Source organism: Emydura macquarii, unplaced genomic scaffold, assembly GCF_026122565.2.
Source record: "Emydura macquarii macquarii isolate MOO-44397 ecotype Brisbane River unplaced genomic scaffold, CSIRO-AGI_Emac_v2 contig_2768, whole genome shotgun sequence".
Taxonomy (NCBI): Eukaryota; Metazoa; Chordata; order Testudines; family Chelidae; genus Emydura; species Emydura macquarii.
The window spans coordinates 10788843-10816669 of record NW_027132905.1 but is presented as its reverse complement, the minus strand read 5'-3'; the positions used below and the strand labels follow the sequence as shown (position 1 = coordinate 10816669).

The window sequence follows — 27827 nt, the reverse complement described above, 5'->3', positions numbered from 1 at the left end:
CTCTGAGGTAAAGTGAAAATGAGGATGGTCCATCCATGGCCTTCTCCTTGCCAACAAAAATCTGTTCTGGCCAGCAGACAGGAAGGGGAATCCTGAGAGAATTATTCTTCTCACCACGTGCGAAGGCAGTGTCCATTGTGACATTCTGGGACCTGCCTTGTTTTTCCTGCATCCTCCCACCCCTAGCTTTCTGCATTAACTTAATTCTACAGTAACTAGCAACATAATGCTGCATCTTGCAGCCTGTCTTTCCTTCTTTCCCAGGGGATATCCAGTCAATCACCTGCAACATCTTTGATCACCCTTGGCCAGGCAAATAGGGATTCCCAAGGGACATTTTGAAGAGAGGTGCCCTGCTTTATGCTTTCCAAGATACAGAGATTTACCAGGAAGTTAGTCTGGTTCTGGGTAGTTGGTTTTTTTTTTTTTTTTTTAATGGTCAGCTTTTTATAAAACCAGACCAAACTAGACTTTAAATCAAATGCGCACCAACTGCCTCTGGCTCCAAGAGGCTCTTATAGCAGCTCATGAATCACTAGGGTGTATGGCTTTCCCCTGGCCACACACTTCTGCACTGGCTGCTGGGATGGCAGGAGCAGAAGAGCTGCTACCATCCAAAGACTCAACTATGCAGGGAAGAGCCTCTTGTGGCTGGAAAAGATGGTGTTAGATCAACTTTGTGCCAGTATGGCAGTGTCAAGCTGCCCTAATGCAGGAGAGGATCTTGCCCTTTGGGTTTTCTACATTTACTTGGACATGTTCTTATTTATAATTTGTACTATCATAACACCTGGGGTCCTGGTCTACAGCTAGGGTTCCTGTTGTGCTTGGTGCACAGAACAAAAAGCCAGTCCCTGCCCCAGAGACTTTACAATCTAAGTAAAGAAAAAATTATGCCCTGGTTTGCTCCTGTTATCTCATACTCAGCGAGGGGAAGCTGTTTCTGTGAATGGCCCAGACTGAAATTTTTTTTCTGCTGCAAACTAGGGGTATTAATAAACGTGTTACAAGTTCAGCATCAAACTCTAGATTTACCTTGCATTGTTACTCAATTTAAAACATTTAAAAATTGTTTACACTACTAATGGATTGGCTGTTAATTCTTAGGGCCAAAGTTAACATTCAGGGCCAAGCCAACAGAGTGCATTAATAGTGCTGTTTATGCATTTGAATAATATCCATGTGGCATCTCCTGGTGTGGTAAATATGCAGATAGATGAGGAAACACTAAAGATATACCAAGGGAAATACCTCCTCTAGTATGCATTTAGCCAGGCTTAGGCCTATTTCATACCAGTGACATTTAAGCAGATTACATCACTGACTTCAGTGGAGAGTTCTGCTAAAAAATTGATGGTGCAGTATGGCCCCTTGCATTATGCCTAACTCAGCAAGGTGCATGAGTCTTGCATATTGCATGGGCTCTCCCAGAACAGTAGAGGGTATGGTGACAAAAAAAGAACAGATGTGTTCCTAGTCCAAAATCCTGCATTCTGAGTGTAATGTGTTTTCCTGTCTAAAGAAAATGCTCATTTTCATAAAGGAAAATAAAATGGAGTGGGGGAGGGAAAGCAAGTGTTGTTGAATTTTGCAAACCAGCAAAATTATTTTAACACAAAAGAAAAATATCATAAGTATCTTTTAAGATTTTCTCATCATAAAATAGTACTTTAATAACACTTTGCCTTCCAGAATTTCAAAGTACTTTACATACACATCATGAAGTAAACCTTGCAACACCTCTCCGAGGTTGGGGAAGTATTATTATCCCCATTTCGCAGACTGAGAATCTGAGGCATAGAGAGAAGTCCCTTGGGGCATGTTTTTGATCTGATACACTGTACCTCTCACAGCGGGGCTTCTAGATTGCTACCACCATGCAAATAAATATATAAAATAAGAGTGAAAGAATTTGCCCATGGTATTGCAGTAAGAGTAGGGCAGGGAACAGAGTCGCAGTCTTGTGCCCTAACCAATAGGCAATACTGCTGATGCAGGCAACGCTACCTCAAAGGAGTACAGTTACATTCTTAATAAGCGTTATGGTATTCATCTTCTGGTAGCAGCCACAGTGTGCCTAGCTTTCTGCACCCACAGGAATACACAGCACAGCCCCACCCCGAACAACTCTCCAAAGGCGTTGTGTGTGTTTATGTATGTTTTTGAAGCTGAGAAATCTGATAGGAGAGGTGATATTTTCTTTAGAATTTTCCCCGTGCTGTCAGGGACATGCCTGCTCCCCCACCACTAAACACATCAGTGTCTGCGAGTTCTAGGCAAAAGGTCAGACGCCCATAAGCATGTCTAAATGTAAACCATTTTTAATGTACTGGAACTTTCACAAGAAAAGAGCCTCTTACTAAGTGAACTTTCCCTGACTTGTCACTTGAAGATGCTGAAGTGCCTATAGAATTGGGGAAGTTAGGGTCTGAATAGTGAAGGGGAGGGGACCGTTCCGTTAAATGTGGTGTTTGCTGCAGTTCATGGATGATGATTGATTAAAGCATGAATATTTATTAGGTTGTTTAAGAAAATATTGCTGAGAAGTTACAGGAGGGATTCTTTCCCCCACCCACCCCCACTCCACACACACACACACACACAGAGCTGCAAAGCAGTTAATCCTTGCCCTTGGTTTCTGTGCCATTACTTACATGTCTGGTATTGAAGGTTCCCTTTACTGCAGTCACATGCCTGCTGGCAGGTGGCCAGTGGAATCTGATCTGTCTCTGAGGAAACACTATCAGTTGCAGATGCAGCCTCAGTTACCAGAATAGTAAATAACAAGTCACAAGATTCAATCTCTCCTTTCAACAAAAACAAATATTTTAATATCATGGTTTTAATGTAGAAATAGTTTCTTTTTCCTTTGAAAACAGCTGAGCAGTTGCACAGGGCTTGATTGGGTGTTAGTCTGCACAACTCAGGACAGAGGAGTTATTACATGTTGAGCTTTTAGATTTACCTCTCGTTTTTTAAGATCTGCTCTGTCTCACGATGTAGATTCTGAAACTAGTTTTAAGCACTGTAATATGCATTCTATTGCTCGGATCTCTCCCACATCATTAACCTGATGTAAAGGCGACTGAAGAGGAGGGGCTGTGAATCAGGACCACAGGGAGGCTTTCATCTGATGATCCTGTTTCCAGATGTAACTCTTAAGCGTGGAAATTTACCATGGAGGCATCAACTCCCCAATGCACTGAAGCAGCCTTCGAGCCCTGATGCCTCAGCACAAACACATTATATTCCCTACTGCCCCAGGCCATGGCACATACCTTGGTTTGCTCTCCGCCATGACCACTGCATACTGTCCTACCACTATTCTTTGCTTTCTGCAGCCCACACAGAGCCATAAGAAGCAGACTGTAAGTTAGAGCAGCCTCAGGGCACTAACTTACCTCTGAGGGCCACATAAGCTGCCTAAGAATACGGTGAGCACGAGGTGGCTTTAAAGCCACGTTTGTTCCATCCCTCTCTTTCCCCTCCTGCGTCTCTCCTGCCACAAGTGCAGGAACGGAGTAACTGAGACTCAAGCACTTGTAGAGATTTTGTTGAGGAAGAGAGGGATGGTTCTGCCTGTTGCTAACACAGGCTAAAATTTGCTAAAATTTGTTTTTAAAAATGAAAATCAATAGCGTGAATCATTTCTAAAAAGAGAGAAAATAGTCCCCTCTCCTCCTTTTTTCTCAGGCTGCTTTGCCAAACACTGTACAATGTGTTGGAAGTGTTGACAAGCCCTTTTGTGTTCAGTCTGGGCAGGGATTTTCCATCTGCTCTGGGGTTCCTGGCATTGTGTGGCTTTTTTTCTTTCTGCTCAGTCCAGTTGCCTGGGGACAATTTCTGCCTCCTAATTCTGCTGTCACACTAGTATATTTCTGTGGGTGTGCATCAGGGCCTCTCTGATCCAGAGCTTCTTTCCTTCTGAGGGATCTTCTACTAACTTCAATGGTTCAGTTTTTTGGCAGCTGTTTCTTGAGTACATTCACCTCCCTGGCATGTATAATATCAGTTTGCTGGTCTAGAAGTGTCTGTTCTGAGCAGAGGATAAGTTTGAGGCCAATACACTGAGCTTTTGGAGAGCATCCTTATAAGCAAGAGATTTGACTAGGCTTGATTTACCAGGGATAACTTGGACCTGCATGTCTTGTTAGATGAATGATACTTATTATTCTATTCTTCTTGGGAGAAAAAAATAATTGTTGAGTTGGGGGAAAAACTTGCTGTTCTGAAGTGGTCAGGTACTTCTTTTGATTTCTTCAAAGTTGCTGACAGCGTTGGAATGGTGCTGGTTTAAACTTTAAAGTGCAGGCTCTCAGTGTCATAAAGCCTGTGCTGTACTTAAAACAAAACTCATTTGGATGGGGGAAGAGAGCTGGGCAATCTGAGAGATTTTAATCTCGTGCTTTAGTGAACAGCCAAAGTTCTAATAATACATGTATAACCCTCTGCAAGACCCAAAAGGTATGAATAGGTGCAGTAACCCTTCAGTCCAGTAATTACCTGCAGTAAATTTACAGAGTAAAGAATTAGGTGGTCTGTCTCTCTGCAAATCCATACACCTGTGGATTTGGTGGAGATAATTGTTGATTTTAAACTAAGCAGCAAATTAAAACACTTTGTAAATTATGCACACACACAAACTGCCATATTCAACAAATAAGTCAGACTTGAGAAGGATTTTTGTCTTGAATATCTCATAAAAAGCAGGACATTTATTCAAACAAACGAAAAAGGAATGCTAAACCAAATTAATTGTCTGGATTCCTTATTTCCTTTGCATTCTAAATAGGGAAGTTGTTGAATCTTTACAGTGAGCATTATTGTGTTTGAGATCATTTTGGTTCATAGGGAGTTTCTAACATTTTAACTCACAAAGGTGGAAAGGTGAATTCAGTTTATTCAGTAAAAGGCTCTTTGTTTTTGTGGGATTTGGCTACTAAGAGATGTCAAAAATAAAATTTTTGTTATAACTAGCAACTGGAACGAAATGTTGTAATAAATTCTTTACCCATATGACCTTTCCTTCTTAATTTTTTTTTTTTTTTTTAGAACGACTATTTGCAATCTCTATACCATGCCACGCATTGGCGAACCTGTCTGGCTTACCATGATGTCGGGAATCCCAGAAAAGAACCAGCTGTGCCACCGGTTTATGAAGGAGTTCACTTTCTTAGTTGAAAATGCCTCCAAAAACCAGTAAGTTGTTTAGTTTAGTTTAGCTTTTTTCAGTGCAGTCAGAGTTTAACACCAAAAGTGGCTGATGAAATAGCTAGCAGGAGCTAGAGGTATATCTACACTGCAAAAGCAAACCCACAGCAGGGAGTCTCAGAGCCCAGGTCAACTGACTTGGGCGTGCAGGGCTTGTGCTACGTTGCTAAAAATAGCAGTGTAGAGGTTAGGGCTCCAGCCCCGAGCCTGAATGTCTACACTGCTATTTTTAGTCCTGTAGTATTAGTCCTAGGAGCACGAGTCAGTTGACCAGGGCTCTGAGACTCGCTGCCGTGAGTTTTGTTTTTTGCATTGTAGTTGTATCCTGAAAGTCCACAAACATTCTAGTCTTAAAGACAAGAGGGAGAAACAAAAAGTCTCTTATTAAATTACTCCATCCCCACAGTCTCATCAAGTCCCAAATCAAGAATAAGCCTTCATAAGACGGCTATAGGAAACCAGGGATGGGAGCATGTGTGCATGGGAGGAGGAGAGGAACATCCTATGAAACGCATTAATCTACCTTTCAAAAGCAGCGAATGGGAGAGTTGTAATGAACAAGGTCAAAAATTCAGTGAGAGCCACATGGGTGGCAGTCTGATCACAAAATGTTAGTACCCTGGCTTCCACAAAAAAGCCAGGACCTCGTGAAGAACAAATAAAAACTTGTGCTACATTGGAACCCACCACTGGGCCTTCAGGGATAAAGCCTTAAGAAAGTGCTAAAAATTCAGAATAAAAAATGTCTTGGTTAACTCAACTGTGGAATCTAATAGATTCACTCTTTTGTCATCTCTTCATCTTCTTCCTCCAAGGCATAAATATGAGAGTTTAAAAAGTGTTTGGCTGAACTGAAATCCTAAAACAAGCACAAATATGTGACATCTAAATGAGAATAGAACTGCCAAGTAGCTCTTGGGTAAAGAAATGGACTGGAGAAGATCCAGCAGCAGCCATGGCAGCTTGGGAAACCTCAAGGGAAGATGTGATTCTGCTGTTCCTCAGAACCTTTTACTTTGGCCTCTTGGTGGTAATCTTGCAATCCTTCTCTCCCTGACAGGAAGATCACAATTAGCATGCAGCATGGTCCACTTTCTTTAAGTAAGGGATCTCTTGCAGCAGCCTGATTGTCAGCAGACTTCAGTGGAATGTGAAAAGCCTTGATGATTTGTAGAGGGAGTTAAAATGTTTTTCCCAAAATAAGTTCCAACAGGAGTGGAAGCATTTGGGCAAGATGAACCTCTTCAGCCTCCAGTCATTCTGAACTTTACACTCTTGTATATATTTTCTGGTGTGGCTTTGTTTGCATCAAGGCAGGATTGCATTGTTCTTTAAATGCTCCAGTGAGGGTAGTAGCAGTATTGAAGTCTGTGGGCCTAATGCTCCACTCTCTCACACCAGTTTTACACTGATGTAACTCCATTATTTTCAGTAGGAATGCTCCTGATACACACCAGCGTGAGAGGAGTATCAAATCCAACACCTGTATATTTCTAGTTTAGTTTCAAATCTCCATTCACTTTTGTCACCTTACTCTCTATAGCCATCAATCACGAACAAGAGGACTAAAACTTTTGGGATTTTAAGATCTACAAAACTGTGTTTAAATAGACATTGTTCTACTCAGGCCCAGAGGGATTTGTGGGTTCTTTTTGCAAAGGCACCTGAAATTGTAGTCAGGCCAACTAGCACCACCTGTTGGTCTGAAGAGGAATCTTGGGATGCTAGGTCTTTGGTTACCTCTCTGCAAATAACCATAGGAGAACTGGAGTTATTAACCCTTTCTCCAGCTCACTGGCCTCCTGCAGCTCCTTTGGTTAGCATTGTGGGGGGAAGAATGTGTGGAAGAACAACATCCAAACAAACATGCCACTAAAACTCAGAAGCACTCTGAATTGCTGCTTCCCCCTTAAGTTTTGCTAATAGTTGACTGTCTAACAGCTGACTGCTGGAAAATGATGTAATTTTGCAGGTCAGAACCTCCCCGAATCCACTCATATTTGTGTCTTTCCCCATATACACTTTCTCTCTCCCCAGCAAGTATGACTTTTTTAATGTAAAACGTCCACTCGGTACAGTTCTAAACATAAGAAATACTTTCAGTTCATGGTTTGAGATGTAGAGTCAGCAGTGGGGATCTGTGTAGAATACTACCTACAGAAAATAATTCTAAAAAAAATTATTTACCTTTTCATAATGCTTTAAGAGATCAAGGGATTCTGCGCCATTGAACTCAGGCAGTTTAACCTTACTGAGTCACTAGGAATATTTGGGATATGAGAGGGATACAGTCTGTAGCCCACTAACACTTTAAATTAGCCATGTGATTAGATTTGCTATCGATGCATTATTGTTGTTTGTTTAGAGTGCCATAAGCATACAAAGTACTTCAAAAACTTGCAAGATACCAGGTCTCTGTGCTGAACAACTCACAGTTTATCTCCAGTATCTCTGCCAATCAAAGGCCCGTGGAAAATGCAATTGGGTTGCAATACAAAAGGACAAAAACAAAGAAAATGCTTGGAAGAAGAGAAGCATGTAATTTTTTCTTCCCATATTTAGATGCAGTAAGATGTCATCTTGATGACTTTTAAAACACTTTAATGTAGTTTTTATGTATAAATGCAAATTTAAAATTTGGTTATAGCATAAAGTATGTTGCTTTGTAGGTTTTCCTATCATGCCTTGATGGAGTGAAAGTAGCCTATGACTGAGTTTAATTAAAATCTGCTGTAGTAAAAAATCCTGTTTCAGATGAAGAATTGTTTTGATCTCATCTTACAAAAGAATTATTTAGAGTTTTCCCAGTGATTGTTGATCCATTTATATTTGAATGGGAAGTTGATATCTGTGCAATATCAATAACCACATTATACCATTACATTACATCAAGTAGTTCAGATTTTTCAAAAAGCTTTTTCTCCCAACCTTTTATCTAGGCAAATGAAAACTGTTTTGCTTGTTAGAGATGCAGCTTTCCTGACTTATAGTCACAGAGCTGTGTGTGGATGCTACAGAACTTGGAGCAATTTTGAAAGCAAATGACTGTATGATTTTTAAATTGCATAACTGTTATTCACAAAGCACAATGTATATCTGTTTTCAGGGTTTGATAGTAAGTATAAAGATTCCTTCTTTCCTGACATGTTCTTATTAAAAAATTCACAGATTTTAAGGCCAAAAAGGACCAATTATTTAGATCATCTCTCGTTTGACTTCCTGTATAACACAGGCTATAGAATTTCACCTAGTTTACTCCTGTAGTAAAGCCTAATAACTTGTGTTTTGAGAAGATGTTTTTTCATACTTAAGAACTACTGGACAGTGGAAGATTTACTGAAGTGGAATGTCTCAGTAATTAAAACCTATTCTTTACCTTTAGATGCAAATTCTGTAATATGTTTAGTGTTTTCTAATAAACTGTACTTGCAGTTAGTTCTTTTGATGGTCTGGAACTCTGTGTACCATTAGTAAATATATTCACCAGATCTTTTAGTTTCACAGAGATTTTTAGCACAATCTATGGTTCCAATAAAGAGCTTGCTATGCATTCAGTCATTGGTGAATAAAGTCTCATAATACTGCTAAACTGAGGAATTAAGATGCCCATAATATAAAAATGTTGTACAGTTTGGATTTTATATTCCTTCCAAGAAATGCCTCTCACCCAGGGGCAATACATTTTCTTTTCTAGCCTGATGCAGAAAGAAATCAAAGCAGGCTGAGTGGCAGTCTCTGTGTTCTTATTAGGAAGCTAGCATTCCTGCTTTTTGTAGATTGTAGAATTGCTGTTGCTTTAATGCTATAAATGCCTGACTGGAGAAAATGACACTGAGTGTTTCATTTTAGATTTTTACCAGCCCTGCTGACTGCAATTCTAACTAACCACCTGGCCTGGGTCCCAACAGTCATGCCAAATGGACAGCCACCTATAAAAATCTTCCTGGAAAAGCATTCCTCCCAGAGTGTGGACATGTTGGCCAAGACTCATCCATACAACCCACTGTGGGCACAGCTAGGTATGTCTTAAACCTCACCAAATTATCTGTTAGAGCGCCACATAAACATGTATGAATGCAGTGACTCCTGCTAACCAATGCCATTGATGAGTTACAAGTAAAAATCTGTGCACTCAAACCAACATACAGCTCTATAGATCAAGCTTACAGGAGCGACACTGCATTTATTAGGTACTGTGCAATTACTTTAAGCATTACCAGTAATAAAGCCACGGCAGAAAAATACAAAGTCCCTTTTAAGTTCTGCAGGGCAGATCTTACAGCGCCTTGATGGTGATGGGGGATTTTGGTCCCCTTGTGGACCCCTCTAGGGAAACAGCATGTCCTAGCTGCTGGGATGTGACCCTCAACAAGTTTAATTGTGGGGGGAAAAGGATCCGGAAAACTACTGACTTAAAAACTTAGCAAAAAGATTAATTTTAATAAGAAACAGCTGCGTTGCCAATTAGAGACCATGAATAGTAAGGTGCAGTGAAAGATTAAGGCACACAACCCATAGGTAATGCCCTTGCTAAGGACCTGTTCCAAAGCCCACTCAAATCAATGGAAAGGCTTCAATGGCTCAGACCCTGTGTGTGGTTATTCATGTCACCCTCTCATGGCTGGCCAACAGAAAGGAAGATTTAAGATTCCTACCGTTGGGTCACACTGCCCCCTCCTGCGGAAAGTCTCATGGAAGTTGGTTGGTCAGGAGAACTGTTGGGTTCCCCTCAGAATTTCTCCCATTGCGGTAAAGGCTGGGTGACCGGCAAGATGGGCGAGAGGATCACATACCAGAACTCATGGAGCTCAATCTGCTGGAAGCCAGAGCTGTTATTATGGAAGTGCTGCCTCTTTACTGCCCTCTGGCTCACTGTGAGCCTTCTCCACCTCCTAACAGCTCGAAATCAGACAAGCCCCCTCTCTCTCCTGCACAAAACAAACAAACAAAAAAGCCAGTCATTGGTACAGCCCAGCCTCCTCCAAAGATGTCTGAGATCTGGGTGGGAGGGAAGAAAAGAAGGTAGGGTAGAGATGCAGCTTTGTAGTGTTTCTCCCCAGCACTGTCGCATTGTGTCCTCATCGTTAGCGCAAGTTTACTTTTCCTTCAGCTCTCTCTCCGGTAGGTAGGAGTGGGGTTTTCCTCTGTCTGCTTGGGAATGTGGCTCTTTCCAGTAGTGTCTGCAGCAATCTCTTTCCTCAGGCAGGTGCTGCTGATCCAGGTACTTCTGCATCTGTCTCCACCCACTACATTGGATGTACTGCCTGAGCAGGGGGTAGGGCTACTGGTGAAAAGAAAGAGAAAAGGAGAGGAACGTTCTGGGGCCCGTTTGCCTCCAGAATGACCATAAAAATAAAATAAACTATCCCTGGCCATTTACTCTCCTTGATCCTCACTTTCGTAATGGGTGACAGGGTGAGCATAACTGCACTGTAAACACGCGTGAATGAATTTATTGCTCATTAAAGGTGCTTGATAGAGAGCCCTGGAGACCAAAATCCTCTGTATCCACAGAACTGGTACAGCACCGACTGGCAGCACAGGTTTCCTGATACTGCCCTGCCATTGACCCCACGCCCTGATCTGGAAGGGTCTCCTGCAGAAGAAGTAAAAGTTTAGCTGTTTCTGTGACCACTGAATTCTTGGCTTCTCTGCTTAGCTTGCCCGTTCACACAGTGGCTTTTGTGTTATAAACACCTGCTCACTAGGAACTGAAGTGAGATCCATCTAATCATCATCCACAGACCACTGAAGTGATAGCAGAGGATAAATGTCAGTGGTTGTAAATCTGGGGCAGACTTGAACTGGTGACATAGAGGCGAAAGGTTCCATTGCCTTTGAACGGTAGCCGTGAGACAGACCTAGTAACCACTTTCCGCTGTATAGTTTCACGTTTGCTGCTAAGGCTATTGCCCATGGAAGGGTCCCTTTAAAAATAATTACTGCTTAAAAAGAAAACATTCGTCCTTCCCCCTGAACTCATCCCATTGGGCCGAAACAGGGCAGCTCATATGTTCCTCTGATGGGTGCATCATCTTACGTATGAGTCAAACAGCACTATTCGAATTCTCTGTGTTAAACAGAGATACAGGTGGCAGAATTTGATTTGGTGGTGGTTGTCATTTTGGCAGTGAATATCTATTTTTATTTTTAAGCATGTTTTTAACAATTGTAATTTTCACAGTTGTGGAAAATTAAGGGGGGTAGAATTGGGGTACGGGTTAGGGCAGCGCTGACAGCACAGCTGCAGGGGGGTTCTCTGCGCAGTACAGGGGCCCAAAGCACCTGGGCAGAAGGTGCGAGGAAAGCCGCCATCCTAGCCCAGTGGAGCGGAGATCCCTGAGCAGGGCCCCAAGAAGGAGGAGTCACTCCTGGCTGCGGAGAGGCAACCCTGCTGCTGAACGGCTCCTGCCCAGGGATGGCCCCTACACTCCTGGACGTGAGAGTGTGGGGCTGTGACAGCAGGGCTGCAGATGGCTCCCTGCGTGGTCCTGGGGCCAGACACACTAGATTCACTGTGTCACTAGGCGTAGGAGAGCCTGTGCTTGCCATGGATATCACCGATGGATATATTTTTTTTATCAGTTTCTGCATGTCGTGTGAAATCAATGTCTACCGACAACTAACCATTTAAATTGAATCCTAGCAAACCTAAATATAGATATTTATATAGATATACATATACATTTATTATTATATTTATAATATACATTTTATATTACTATAAATTAAATAATATAAAATATAAAATTATATAAATAATATATAAATTATTTATATAGATATACATTTGTTAGTCTTTAAGGCACCTCAGGACTCTGGTTGTTTTCCTAAATATAGAAACGCCCAGGCTGATTGAGATGACAGAGACACTAGAAACTTACTAATGTAAATATTTTGGTTTGGAGTGTGTGTTTTCTTTTATATTGGGTTTTCTGGGGCAACAGTTCTATACCAGTTAAAGCACTGGTGTAGACACAGTTATACCAGCAAAAGCACTCCTTTACAATATAAACTGTGTCTGCACTAGGAAGATTTGCTGTTGTAGCTTTACCGTTATAGCTATACCCACAAATATCTTCTATTGTTGATCTGGCCTTAGAAAATTAGCATCTGTATAATAGCATGATTATTTTAAAACTGCAAAATATTTATGCTTGCTTTGTTTTCTATTACAGGAGACTTGTATGGGGCTATTGGATCACCTGTGAGATTAGCAAAAACAGTGGTGGTTGGTAAAAGACAAGATCTAGTACAGAGATTGCTTTATTTCCTCACTTATTTCATAAGATGCTCTGAACTACAAGAGACGCATCTTCTAGAAAATGGGGAAGATGAAGCTATAGTAATGCCTGGAACAGTTATTACTACTACGCTGGAGAAAGGAGAGGTAGAGGAATCTGAATATGTGCTCATCACAATCCACAAGAACAGAGGCAGTTTGCTACCTAGAGAGTCTGAAGAAATGAGAACTCCAAGCTGCAGCTGTAAATATTGCAAGTGCCCACTTCTTCTTGGGCCAAATATAGAGGGCGTTTCACGACAAGAGAGAGAAAATGCACAAAATACCTCTAAGGTGGAGCTGGAGACATCTTCAGATGAGAGCAGGGCAACTTCTGCTGCTGACTGCCAAGATAATGCTGCTGACATTAAGCAGTGCAAGGATAAATTGACATCTTGTCTGGACACCAAATTGGAGACAGTAGTCTGCACAGGGTCAGCTTCAGTGGACAAATGTTCAATGGCAGAGTCAGTATTAGAGCCAACAACAGGAACGTGGAGGACGGAGGAGTCACTGGAATCTGGTAACCAGGCCACCGGAGCAACAAGATCAATAGGTATAGCAGTGGAAAAGAAGCCTCCGGATAAGCTCTTGGGTGATACACTTCCTTGTAGTACCACTGAGGCTCAGACAAAAGTGACTTTCCTGATTGGAGATTCCATGTCTCCTGATTCAGATATTGAACTCAGAAGTCAAGCTGTAGTGGAACAAATGGTGAGGCATCACAACCAAGCAGCAATGGAGGAAGGAGTGAGTGCTGATCAGAACTGTGAAGCAAAACAAACTGTTGAGGACCAAAAGAGAGACTGTAGAATGGCTGAACCGTTCCCTCGTGTTGCCAGTGAGCATCAGAATTGGAATCCGAATCCTTACAATGCAGAGAGCATGAGTCTGTTTGATGAATATTTTACAGATGATGGTTCAATTGAAACCAGGACTATTGATGATATTCCAGTGCAAGCAACTACAGACGTTCTAGATCACAGCAGTGGTTTAGAATTTTCTAAAACATTAGGTACAAACAACAAACAACCCAGTGAATTTTGTAAATTTATGGAATCTGTTCGCCAGGAGACATGCAAAAACTGCTTTGCTGAGCAGGACCAAAGAGACAAAATCTCTATTTGTGTCCCCCATGGGGATAAAGAGAACTCAGAGAAAAAAGTTGCCCCGGGATCTGATTGGGACATTCCGAGAAATGAGAGCTCAGATAGTGCCCTGGGTGATAGTGAAAGTGAAGATACAGGTCATGATCTAACCACACAAAACAGTAACTACTACGTGGGAGAGCATGAAGATTGGGCAGAAGAAGACGAGATTCCTTTTCCTGGGTAAGTATTTTCAACAATAACAGACACCTTGAAAAATACAGTCTCTTCTCCTTTTTCCTCCACACATATGACTTGAGGTACTGTAGCCTAGTTCTGCATCAGTGGTTGGAAAGATTCTCTTGGGCTTGGTGATTGTAAAATGAATATGAAGAGACCAGTGATCTGGATGTTAACAGTATTAATTATGCATTGCAACCCTGGCTCATATCTTGTTCCTCTACAGTATTTTATGCACAGGGATGAATACTTAAAAACTGTCTTTGAAGTGAAATTTCTTTTTAACATGTGGCTGAACTGCTGATCACGTTTAGAGCAGAGATGATTGGCATTAAAATGTCACACTTGCTCAAGATGAAATGAGTAGAAATCAGTGCTAGTTATGTTACATGTCCATGATATACCTTTCTTGCAGGTCAAAATTAGTTGAAGTGAACTCTATCCAGCCCAGTATTGCCAATTTTGGAAGGTCCTTGCTAGGTGGCTACTGTTCATCTTATGTACCTGACTTTGTTTTGCAAGGAGTAGGAAATGATGAAAAACTGAGACACTGTTTGGTGTCGGATTTGTCGCATGCTGTGCAGGTAATTAAAATATATCCAATGAAATGTATCCTTCACAATAAAGAGAGGCAAATATTTCTGAAGTGGCAAACCTGCTGGAACTAGAAATATTTATTGTCACAGCTCCATTCTAACTTCCACAGTCCCGTTTCACTAGCTTGTTCTCAGTGCTCTCGTCTGTCAGGTAGCACTCCTGAGTAATATGGTTATATTTATCTGCTCCAGATTTGCACTGAAATATAAGGTCCTGTTGAAGACAGTGAAGAAGGATCATACTCTAAGAGAAAAGAGACAACCAGGTTAAACCTTAGAGAAATCATGAAGTCTCTCTTTTTTAGGTGCAGCAACCCATCGATAGATAGTGATTATGAGATAGGAAGTCCAAACTGTCATATGTCCTTTCCCATTCATGTCTTCTCAACAAACTGTTGGTGTCTCAGGTGTCTGCAGAGCAGAACTTACTCACAATTATCATTCAGTCCTCAGAAATACTGAGATCTCCCAGTGCTGTTATTTCTTTTTCATGGAAGGTAATGACCCAACAGTGCTGGCTTTGTGGGGAAAAGAGAGACAAACATAACACACACACACACACACACCCCCCAAGAGCCGCATGGGAGCATGGTTCTTCGCACTCTGATCTCTCTCTCTTCCTACTCTTTCCCATAGAATGGGACTCCATGGAACTGTTTCTTCCCCAACAAAGTCCTTTTCACATTGGCCAGGGTCTGTACTGGGGGAGAGGGTAGACACTGGACAGGTTGGAGGGAGGAGCGGATGGGGGTGGAAGTGCATCGTTTCCTACCCCCTGTGGCTCTGTGGACATTAAGGGAAAAGACATTACAGGCAAAGGCTATGGCTTATTTCAGTGGGAGCAAAGATAAAAGAAAACGTTTTCTGTGAGCAATAAACAGGCCCTCTGAAATGATTCCTCTGCCACAAAACCCAAGTAATAATCAGCACCATTTTGTGTGCAGAGGGGATAGCTACCCATATCTGTGGCCATTTCCCATGGTTTTCTTCCCCTTCCCTGTACGTAGCTTTACCCGGCGCAAGGCAGCCACTTTCACCCCTTTATAAATAAGGCATAGCTGAACTTTGAGAAACCAGTGCAATATCTCAAGTGGCTACTGGCATGAAACAAATGCTTCATTCTTACATACCACGAAATAAAGATATTTTCCCTAACAAACTGCCCGAGTTGATAACATCAAGCACTGTCAGGATATATAAAATATTAGACAAGATTTTACACACTGGCTTTCAAATAAAATCATTCTGTAGCATAGCATTGTTGGTGCTCTAGATAACGGGATGCTTTCAAGCAGTTAAGCCAAAAATATAATGGGAAAAGGAGCAACAGAGTCTCTCACTTTCTCTCTCTCTTTTTTTTTTTTTAAACCATTGCAGAGAAATATTTTGAAAAAGTGCTGTTTGAAGGCACTAGAAGAGCATGTATGGACTTCATTGTTCACTCCCTCTGCTGGTTCTGCAGCTGTTAAAACTTTATTCCCAGAGCTGTTGCTGATGTTAAAGGAAAACAGAGGACTAACAGGAGTGAAACTGACCAGACTACTTAAGTGTCCAAACTGATTGAAATACAAAAAATAAATAAAAACAGCATACAGGGTGACAAGAAAATTAGAGTTTGAATGGATTCAGCTTTAATAACCTAAGGTTCTATTATTAACACAATTAGTTATTCAGGTTGGGTTCTTTTTTTTAGTAATTTAACCTACGTCCATTTAACTTCAGCTCCATTCAGTCTCCATACACTAATCTTTATTTAATATCAAAAGGGATAATTTTTAGGCACTGAAACGTTCATGCTTGGAAGAAGACATTTGATACAATAGATAATAATAAAAAGAAAACTAGTTTGGAAAATGTAGGATTTTTTCCTTTTCAGACTGTGCTAGCTTTTCTGTTCTAAAGCTCCATTGTAAGGGATTGTATGTAAGAACTCTGTCACTATTCAGGAAGAAATTGTTTTTGGAAAAATTGAGTTGTCTTTTGTTATTATCAGATTTAAACTATTCATTGTCTGTCTTTCTTTCTTTTCTTCAAGCATCCTGTTTTGGATGAACCAATTGCAGAGGCTGTTTGCATTATCGCAGACACGGATAAATGGACAGTGCAAGTGGCCAGTAGTCAAAGGCGAATGATTGATAATAAACTAGGAAAAGAGGTTTTAGTCTCTAGCCTTGTCTCCAACCTGCTTCATTCCACTCTTCAGCTTTACAAGCATAATTTATCTCCAAATTTTGTAAGTATGGGTGAAGATCTAAAGGTCTGAATGTGTTCTGAGAATATCTTTTAAATTAATGTGTTGAAGACACTGTGAATTGGTGTTTCTCATACTTCTACATAGCCACATTTGATCATATTGTGCATCATCTAACTTCCAGTTGTGCCCATTTGGGACATTTAATTAAACTTTGTTCTGTATTCAAGGTAGCTGGTTTTGGTCCTGATTCAATATGCAACCAAAATTTCCACTGAAATAGGCAAGAATTTTGCTACAGTAGGACTATAAGAGCCACCCTTTATGTAGAAAATACTTTTCAGAACAGAAATCTAAACAGAAGTTTGCGTCATTCTTGCTGTGTGTCTTCCAACTTCTGTTGCCAAGTGCTTTCAAATAATTATTCACTTTGACATGGCTCACTAAAGAAGATATGATTGTGGGGACTGTGCTAGTTCTCTTTGGAATTGGTGTAGGGGGCTGCAAGGTGTTGTGTTTCTGATGTGATTGTTTTCATGTGCTCCTAGTGTGTTATGCACCTGGAAGATCGGCTGCAAGAGCTGTATTTCAAAAGCAAGATGCTGTCTGAATACCTCAAGGGCCAGATGCGAGTTCACGTCAAGGAGCTGGGCATGGTGCTGGGGTATGATCACAACATTATTCAGTAGTTTCCACACGTGTCTTCCCTCTTCTCCACCACAAACCCTCTCCACACCAACTAGTAGGGTTGTCAGAGCCACAAGAGCTGTGCTAGTGGATCCTGTGCGGGGTCAGGACCTTTAGTTTGACATGAATTTCCCACATCTGGGGCTGTCTCCATATACTATCCAGATTCTAAAGATCCCTCTCTGGACTTACCACTCAGAGTTCATCTGAGCCATTCTTTAGGTGGCTGATCCCTGTTGAACAACACAAAGCACCTGATTCATCCAGGGTAACATTCCCCACATGGCAGAGGGCACAGAGAAGACCCTCTGTATCATGTGAGCCACATAGCACCCCTCAGTGGGAATGGGGCACAAGCAGAGAGGCCAGCTCAAAATACTCTGTTACGCAGATGGGCACTGGTTGAAGGCTGTGGCACACCGGTGTGTGTGGAGCCATAGGCTGAAGTAGCAGTTGCAAAAAGAAGAGTTGCAGCGCAGCGCCATGGCTTGCCTGGGAGTGGGCATGAATGAATGAATTCCACTTCCCCCTTTGCTCTTAATTTGTGCTGAGTTCCGCACAGAAAGCTCCATTACTCAGGCTCTGTGTGTGCAGTGGGGAGGATGAATGCCCCCCAGCGTATTCCCTTGCCAGCACTGTTAGCCCAGTGCCCAAGAAAGCAGGCAGGATTGGATCCTGTGTCTCCTGCATGACCATGAAGATCTGTCGGTGGGTCACCAGGCAGGCTAGGAATGAATTCTGATGTCTGTTAAAAACACGCCGATCATTCGTGTTTTTATAATAGAAATGTTGTTGTTGCCTTACCTTCAGAAATGCACGTTTTAATTGTATATTAAGAATTACTTGCAGCTTAAAGTTTTATAAATAAAATATACAGCTGCTCTCCTTCAACAGTCCAAGTGCAAATACCTTAATGTGGTATGGATAATGCAGTTAATGCCACGTGCAGCACAACTACATTTTGGGTTAGATTTAGTGTTTCTCCTCTCCCTTTTAGGATTGAATCCAGTGACCTTCCTTTACTGGCGGCTGTCGCAAGCACTCACTCTCCATATGTTGCCCAGATACTACTTTAAAATGCTGAAGGGCATAGACATTACTTTTTGTTTTTTCTGGACATGAAATGGAAGACAAGGAGACAGACATGAAACACACTTGTCCAGATTCCTTTTTGCTGGAGGCAACTGCACTGAACAGCTTGCTGAGCTGGGTCTCTGTCACTGACTGCATATTATACAAACAAGTGGGGAGAGCTTTTTTTCTCTCTCTCTCTCTCTCTCTCTCTCTCTCTCTCCCATTTGGCCATTCATAAAAAAGAATTTAAAAATAACAGTAATTGAAAAGTCCGAATTTGAGGTTACTGAAGAAAACCCAAGATTTTAGAAAAAGCTGAAGAACTGCAAATGGTTTTGGCAGTATCTGCATGGAGGCTAATTATGTACAATTAAAAACAAGGACTATAAGGAAGAATTGCTTTGTAATAATGTACAGTGCTTTCACCGACTGTAAACCTTAACAGGAAGAGGAAGCAGACTTGTCTTGAGACTGGCTTATATCCCTATTAGGAGTGTGTTAAGATCAAACTGCAATGATTTGTAACAACTTCTGCTTTTTCACTAAATAATCAAATTCTGGATATTTCTCAAAGGAAAAGTGATTTTTGTAAAGAGCTTACTAATGATACTCAGCTACAAATGTATTTGTAATCTTTTTCCAAGGGAGGGAGGGTGTGGGGAGCCAACAAACAAACTGGCAAACGTAACTCTATTTCCCTTTCTTGGCTTGGTGTTGTAACAGATATTCTATGGTTAGAATGTTTAAATGTTGCTTTATAAGAAGTGATACTCGTTTCATGACTTACAAAAAATAGAAGAAATGAAATTTAAAAAAAAACAAACAAACAAAGATTTCTAAAGAGAGAATGTTGACTGAAATTTCCCTGTGGTGTCCCCAAAATGCCACAATTATTACCTCTAATATTTTTATAGTCTATAATATTCTGGCAATATATTCTTTTTACAGCAGTCAGTCAGCTAGTGAAATAATTGTACCAAAGCAATGGGGGAGAAAAAATAGACTATTAACCTTAATCACTCAGGTAACTAATTGCTATATTTTTAAAAAAAAGTTCTACAAAAGTGGACGCTTGATTACGCCATTGTGTAGAAATATCAAAATTATTTTTAGACAAAATATCCCCAGGATGCAAGTTATTGTAATCCCTTTTCTACCGACTTGAGTAGCTACCAGCAGGAAATGCTGTTTATTCCATTCTCAGCATTTCTCCTTTATTAACTCATCATTGTTTTGTCGTCATTGTAAAAATTGCTGATGTGGAACCAATCTGCTGTAAGTAATGTAAATGTACAGTAGGTGGGTGGATTATGTTTTCAAAGGCTCTACTACCTCAGTTTAACTGGACACTGCGTTATATGCTTTTCTTTGCTTACTTGTCCGAGCAGCCAGTTCTTGTAGCTAATGATAGTATATTGGAGTTCACTTCACAGACTCTCCATAATAAAAGTGAAAGGTACAAAGGTTCACTAAACTATATTTACCATTTTATAATATCTCATTCTTTCTTTAAGCCTCTTTTCAATAATGTAACATGCTCTCTGTTATGGTTTGCAGATGATGATTTAAAAACAAAACTATTTCCCCCCCATCTATCAAACTTGAAAACAATGGGTGAAATCCCGGCCCCACTGACGTCAGTAATAAAACTCTCATTGACTTTAACAGGGCCAGAATTTCAGATAGTGTGTTTTGGTAGTAATATTAAAAATCATAACTTTAAACTTATGATTCCATTCCTACAAGGATCCATATGGGCAGACTTGCTTTTGCACCATTATCCTTGTAGGATTGGGGTCTAAATTTGTAAGTAAGCCAAACTTTAATATGGGCAGTGGGATCTGAAATTCTGTCTGCATATAAAATCTAATGCTGACTGCTGCAGAGAAGACATTCATATTTCATATGTAGTCTAAAGAGATACTTTGTCACTTTGCTTATTGTTTAAATGTTCTCTTTTTAGCACATGATTATATGACATCTGGGTTTTGGAGCGAACACAACAAATGTTTAAGAGCCTGATTCTACAAATGTAGGATTGGGCTCTAAAATATGAATTTTAAACTATTTTTGCTAGAATATAGTATATAGCCAATAATTACAATTCTGAACGTTGTACGTATTTTGCAGTTAATATACCCTGATTGCAATAGTACTACAAGACTCAGTACCACAATGTATTGAGCACTCTTGCCCAGATCTATCAAAGCATTTAAGCATACACTTAACTTTAAGCATGTGTTGTTAGTTCCATTGACTTCAGTGTGACTACTTGTGCTTAAAGGTGAGTGTGTGCTTAACTGATTTGCTGGATCAGCGCCATGCTCTGCACCTTGTAGGATCGAGCACATAATGAATTATTACAAGAAAATACTATGTTCTCTTCAGGTTACTCGTCACTAAGCAAACTCTGGATATTATTTTGAAATTGGGGTTGACTCTAAGAAACACATGGCCTTTGCCAACATGAAATTAATTACTTGAGAGAGAAAAAATTGTCATTAAGATGAATTTTCAACTTTCTTCTGCCTAACACATCTCCCTCAAACAGTTTTAATACGATCATTTGTTCAGTCAGTCCTAGACAAAGTGGCCATCCTGCCACCATGGTTATCAGGTCACTGATGCTAGCTCCCCCCATGAGCCAAATATCAGAGCTTTGATCTAAAATGTATGGACACTCTTCCTAACCATATTGCCATTGTGGTAAATATGCAAATTCAACTTTAGCATGAAGGGCAGTGTTCCGGTAACTTATCTTTTATGGTACATGAAAAATGTGGTACATGCACCTGTTTGTTGAATAATTTAAAAAAGGGATCTTTAACAACACTATAGTGTTGACTTTTTAAAATGTATCACACCTTTTTTTTGTGTATAGAAAACTAATCTGTTTGATTATTTTTTTCTTCCATATTCCCAACATCTATTAATATGTCTTAATTTTCTAGGTTACAAACATTAAGTATACTAGACGTACAAACTAGCAAACTTACTTTGTTGCAATTGGCAAACACTAGCCTGCTAAAAACAAAAAATAATAATAATTAAAAAAAAAAAAACAGAACAGGATTTTACACCTTGCACACATTTTCCCTGTTAGTTATGACAGATGTTTTATGACAATTTTTTTTGCTTTCTCTAAATTATTTAGATGGTGGTATGTGTTAAATGCTGGGTAAAATGTACATACTTGTTCTCTCTTTTGTTTTTTGTATATATTTCCCAAGATGTGCACTTGTATTATAATAACCATTCCCAATTTTAGGGGAAATTTGTGCAATAAATACAATATGTCAGTTTATTTGCTGGTGGGACTCTTTTCTGTTTGTGTCTTTTTTTACTTGTAGGGGGTGAAAATACAAACCATGATGGCCACAGGTTTGAAGCCTGGGTGCCTAATATCAGACACCTGAAATCCCTACTTTGGCCCCTGATTATATGTCATGATTATCAGAGGTTCAGGGATCACTTAATTTCAAGCCTGATTTGGATTTAGGTGTCTAATGTTATGTACACAAGTTTGAAAAGGTTGGCGTCAATTTTTATCGGTATTAATCAGTCAAAACAGTTATATTAAGATTATCCCAGAAATTTACTGACCTACTTATTCTTGTTTGCAGTGTAGTTGGAGTCATGTTGATCCCAGAATAACAGAGAGATAAGGGGGTAAGGTAATATCTTTTATTGGACCAACTTTTCTATTCAGTTTCCAGAGACTTTCAACCCCCTTGGTTGAGGGGTTTCATTTTTCACAGATGTAGCTGACCAGTAATTTATCTCTTGTACAAGTGACCAGAGCGCCTGCACATTTGAGAAGAATGGAACCCCTCAACCAAGGAGGTGGAAAGTCTGAAAACGGAATAGAGAAGTTGGTCTGCTAAACGATATTACTTCACTCACCTTGTCTCTGGGATCATCCTTAGCGATCTCAGGCTACATAAAAAGACAACAGAAATGAAGGACAAGTGCGTAGACATGAAGCTTTCGAACACTGGCCCACACTTCATTTCCAGATTATCTGCAGAGCTGCTTCTTTCACAATGGTGACACGAGCAGCTGAATCAAGAGATGGTTCTGCCATCATAGAAGGTGTCCACTGCGCATGCCTGGTGCCCTTCTGTTCCTATACCTTTGCCTCTTTGGGTTGTTGTGGAGAAGAAAGGGCGGTTAATAAGCCTTTCTTTGCCAGGTTTTACCTGGGTGTAAATTCAACCATGATCAAATATGCTGCTGTCACCAAAACTGAAGGGTAGTAAATACATACTAGGATATCACAGAACTAATCAGCAGAGATTGTACCAGTGAGGGTACAGGCTACTAAAGGAGGATTCAGTGTGAATGAATGCAAAGTCCTACATGATCCTCCAAGATGAAATAAACAGCACAGATCCAAAAGGGGGAGGGGGGCTGTAACCACAAAGCCACACCCAGCATTTTGAAGTGAATTTGCTTCTCCCTCTGGTCTCCTTAACACTCTCCTAATATCGCTTTTTCTTTTAAGTCTATTGCTGCAGGCCAGCTGTGGATTTGGGAAGAATGAAAACCACAACAGATCAGGGCAGTGTATTTTTAAAGCTGTTCTACGACAATAACATGAGAGCTTTCAGGAGAGCAAGGAAAAAAACTGATTAACTCTTCATACTCTGTTCTGAAATTCCATTTCTCAGTTTCCTTCTCCTGAGCAGCATGACAAATATCAAATGACTTAGTGTTTCATTTTGCTTAGGGCAAGGGTAAAAGCAATTGCATAGAGAATCAATGGCTTTTTAATTAATCAGAGGTCTTGAGTTTACTGCTTGCACAGTGCTTGTACGGTGTGACCTAGTCTGATTCAAGATGCAGGGCCCAATCGCTGGCAAAACTCTTAATAGGAGTTTTGCCTGAAAGGACTGCTGGATTAAGTGTGAAGTCAGAGAGCATAGTGAGGTGCTCAGATTTTAGCTAGAGTAGTGTGAATGGTAGCAGAGCTCTTCTACGTTGTATTGGCACATATGCTTGTGTATCGTTGCCTTAAATTATATGGATTGTCAGACCTGCTCAAAGGTTTATCAGGTCCCTGAACTTGTTTGTCCAGTAAAACTGATCCTCTAAATAAATGAGTAGATGTTACCCCAGTGATAATCATGAATTCTCCTGCTAATGCATGTATGAGGTTAGCCATTTAGCCTGGAATCTGTGTGGCTATTTGGCAAGAGAGAGTTATGCTGGGAGTAAATTCAGTAATGTTCTTAATGCAGCATTTAGAAAGCACTTATGTTAACAATGCCTAGCATTTATTTCATTCTGAGCTCTGCATTTATACTTTCTTTGGCTGCAACACTTGCGGTCCAGTATTTTAAAATCTATTTTTGCTTCCTTTTAAATAAATTCCTACAATTTCTTGAACCCAGGAGAGTGATTAGCTAACCCCTTTCCTAGTCAGCCTCAGGGCTACAGTGTAAGTGCAACAACTGTGATCTGATTACCTTCCTTTCACCCCTGAAAGATCATCCGTATTCCCAGGCTCCAGTGGGGCCAACAGAAGTCTTTGTGATTGTAGTCTGTGGGGCGTAGCACAAACATACCTTTAAAAACTATAGGATGGGAGCAGCCACCTACACTCTGTACAAAAGGAAATTGCTAAGGAGTTTGTTGCTGACTACAGCTGGCATTTTCTTTTCTTTATGCAAGAGCCTCGTGAGTTCCAAACTGAATTTTATCACTAAGAAAAACTGAAGAGCTTTCTAATTAAAAGGAAAAATCAGCATATACCCAAGAAATAGGTAGGTCTTTTTGTTTGTATGTTTGTTTAGAAAGTGACACCCTCATTTGGTATGTGGGTGTTGGCAGTACACAGCACACTGTTTACTTTAAACCATCAGTCAGTTTTTCAGATTCCCTGGGAACACTGAAGGATCAGAGCCCAAATATAGTGGGAGTGAGGAAGCTGAGACTTGAAGCCTGGATCAGGCTTGCTAGATGAGGGAACATTAAGTAGCTGCATCCTTATAAGAATGCTGAAGCAGTTCTTGAGGGGAGCTGACTCGGGGGGGTTTATAAGGGAGTCCACACTGAGCAGGGTAATGGAAAGCTGAACCACTGAGCAGGTCACCTCCTAAGAACTGATAAAAGGACCCTATGAAGCAGTGATGCTCAGACTGAGGCTTGGGAGCCACAGGTGGCTTTTTAATGTGTCTCCTGTGGCTCTTTGCAACATTTGATATTAAAACACTGAGTGATTTAATTATTAACCAATCCGGATGCTTTTACTACATCGTTCATCAATTGTAGTTGATAAAATAAATAATACTTGGTCAATCATTTTGCTGTAAGAATATAAAAACTAAATATTTCCCACCATACTGTTTAAATATGAAGATATAGCACTACAGTCCATGAAAAAATGAATTCACACTGGTGGCTCTTTTGGGTAATGCTGATTGCCAGTTTGACTCCTGGACTACTGTGGTCTGAGTATCACTGCTGTGAAGCAACTGTTTTGGTCACCCAGGCTCTGAGGTAAGAGCCAGGCCCTCGGACAGACTTTTGGGACTTTTTGTTTTGAGTTCATTTTATCTGAATCAACCCCACCCAATAGTGGTGATTGGAAGAGCAAGCATCTGGAGTCTGTGTAAAAGGACCTAGAAGAGGGAGGATAAAGAAGAGGGCAGGGCAGAGGCACCCTGGCCAAAGGTGGGTGCCTGGCTTGTTTACATTCCTGGTCTACAGAACTAAACTTAAGGTTGGAAATGTATTTAAACACAGGTACAAATTCTGGCAGAATCAACCCGGATCTTTAGCCTTCTGAGAGAAATGTGAGTTCCAAGGAGGGAGTGAATGAGTGTGTGTGTGCGCTTTTCTTATAAGAACAAATTAAAGAACTCTATTTACAGAAAAGCCACAATATGGTCCATTGTGGCAGTTGCCTCACTGATTTGCTTCTACTTTCCCCTGGAGATTCGCAATGTCTGCCAGTCAGTGAGGGGTTAGTGGTAAATAAAGTGATTTATCTGCATAATTCCATTCATTTGACAGATGTATTGTGGGAAAATTTGAAACTTTAGAAGCAATCATATATTAAATGGTTAAATCCTGCTCTGGCTGGCATAAAAAGGATGAGAAGAGATACTTCCTGACTCCACAACAGGTATGCTATCAGCCAGCGAAGGATACGTGGCGTCAGGAAATGGCATGGGGTCAGCATGTCCAGATAGTATTAGCAACTGACTGCAACATGTACACCATTGGGTGGGCTAGACACACCCTACAGCTCAAACCACATTCCTTTGGGGACGTGTTGCCTAGGCCAGCAAGTTAGCTGCTAACCTTTCTACCACTCTCTTGAGCACAATAGGGAGATCTTGCCCTATTGCTCTTGGGGGAGAAGAGAATCCTTATGTCCTGTACCCCCCGACACACATCCTCACTTGTGAATCAGAATGGCTCGAGGCAGCGCTCACATTTTCCCCCACTCCCATATTCCTTGTTCCTGGATTTTTATTACCAAAGATATTTGCTAGACTGAACCGCTGGCTGCTTATTCCTCATTTGACACCATCAACATCTGCTGTGAGAAGCAGTGTGAAGTTGCAGGGAAGGGATGCTAGCTTCAACTGGACTCATAAGTAGCCGCAGCAGCCATAAGACTCAAGCATTTTTTAATGCAAATCCTTAGTGACAATTACAGAGGAGAAAAGGGTCTATACAAATACTACCACTAAATTAGGTGGTGAATTTATCTGAATCTAGCAGATATTTGAGGGTTGCTTGAGAATGGCCTTATGTTTTGCAGGAAGGAAGCATTTTCGAATGGTTACAGCTGGGGCTCGAGAGAGGCCAGTTCTTGGGTGCCCATGTGACTTTGGGCAAGTTACTCTGGGCCAAATTTTCACAAACCCTCAGGACCCAAAACCCTTTTGAGAACCTGGACACTTACATTGTCCCATACATAAGAGCTGAGCACTTCTGGAAACGTGGCCCTAGATACCTTCGCTGTCCACCTGGAAAGAGAGTTAACATACGTGACCGGGGCATTGCCAGGAAAATTAGATGAATGTTCACAGCATGCTGCAATGTTACACTGATTGGGGCCATAGAAGTACCTAGACATAAGTTGATTTATGGAAGGCTGCAGAAGTTTCCAGAAACTTCAGTTTGAAGAACACTCGCAAGCTTTCCTAATTTGATCCTCTCAGTAATGCACTTATGTTCTGAGATCACTGCATTCGTGTGTTTACAAACCCCTTCCTCCTCCTCCTCACGCAAGGCTGGAACAACAAGCAGGCAGCCGTGGGGGAAGTTCTTGTACATGCTATCTTTTCCCTATCACAAAAGGATTACCTTATATGAACAAAGATAACCAAGTTCCCTCAGAAACCTGACACGGTTCACATCCAGTCTAATGGAACTATGCATAGCCAGAAAGTCCCTGAGAGCGTTTTACCACTTCCTTCCTCTTTCTCACATTAAGAATTTCAGTTCTTTAGCCGTTGATCTGTATCCCATTTTATTGTAGTGCGGGATTAGTTGCACCCACTAGGGGTCAGACTTTATACCTGTAATCAACAACTAATCTAGTCAGAGGGTAGCTCCAACTCCTATGCTTATGCTGTTGTTCAGTTACTACTTCTGATTATGTAGACATCATCTGCTTTTTCCATCAGACGCTGAGTTTTTATATTTATAGGCACAGTGTATGAATTTGGCATATGAGTTAAGTTTTTTTGGGGGAGGAGGCTGTTCTGTGCTCTGTAAACAACAGAAAATAAGAAACTTTCTGTGACCAGCATGTACATTTGGCTGTTCTTTTTTTTTTTTTTTTTGGTTCAGTTTCTAACCACATGCCCAGAATGCTTCTTTAATTTGGAACGCACTTTTCTGGTTACCTCCTTAGCACCAGTTTTGATATTACCAGCAATGTGTGTGTGGAACAACTTCACTTTTCCCTCATGAGAAATTCTTAAAGTAACAATAATGAGTTTCACATTATCTGCTTGGACCATCACAAGTTAGTGCACTGATCTGAGGCTTCTGTGATATTTTGACTCAACTGGGCTTAGATAAGGATATACCAAATCCCTAATCTTTTACCTTGTGCTGGTCAAAGACCCCAAAGAGACTGGTTGATTAATACAAGATAAAGTTGAATGACTATGTTAAGTGAAATGTATGATGATATTTGTACTGTTAATTGTCTTGCAGATATAATGGATTACATTCACAGCTCTCAGTTACACCCATTCAACCGTACTGACATCCTTGGGGTTGCACGGTAGAGCTGAAAGTGGAACTTGGCCTAGTGTGTTAATAGAAAACAAACTTATTCCCTTACATGCCACAGAAAATGAAAATATTTCTGAAGGCAGTGCATGGCTAAGAGGGGTGGAGATTGTTATTGTGTTTTACTTTAAGGGTGTAACAATTACATTGTTTTTGAAAGAAATAATAATTGTAGTGTTTCTAGTCTTGGTTAATAA

The 27827-nt window shown here is 40.7% G+C and overlaps 1 protein-coding gene across 4 annotated transcripts in view; it reads left to right on the top strand.

The window, feature by feature from the left end:
- FNIP1 (folliculin interacting protein 1) overlaps positions 1 to 21673 on the top strand; it is an 82898-nt gene extending 61225 nt beyond the window's left edge. For 3 of the 4 annotated variants that reach the window (XM_067566528.1, XM_067566526.1, XM_067566527.1), the window contains 7 exons: positions 5053 to 5199; positions 9061 to 9230; positions 12390 to 13824; positions 14237 to 14405; positions 16453 to 16650; positions 17157 to 17272; positions 18293 to 21673. In XM_067566528.1, coding sequence (XP_067422629.1) covers positions 5053 to 5199; positions 9061 to 9230; positions 12390 to 13824; positions 14237 to 14405; positions 16453 to 16650; positions 17157 to 17272; positions 18293 to 18371 — 2314 coding nt within the window. In that variant the 3' untranslated portion in view covers positions 18372 to 21673. Of the gene's footprint in view, positions 1 to 5052; positions 5200 to 9060; positions 9231 to 12389; positions 13825 to 14236; positions 14406 to 15794; positions 16391 to 16452; positions 16651 to 17156; positions 17273 to 18292 lie in introns of those variants that run through there. The other variant, XM_067566529.1, reaches the window with a different exon arrangement.
- The last annotated feature ends 6154 nt before the right edge of the window (positions 21674 to 27827 follow it).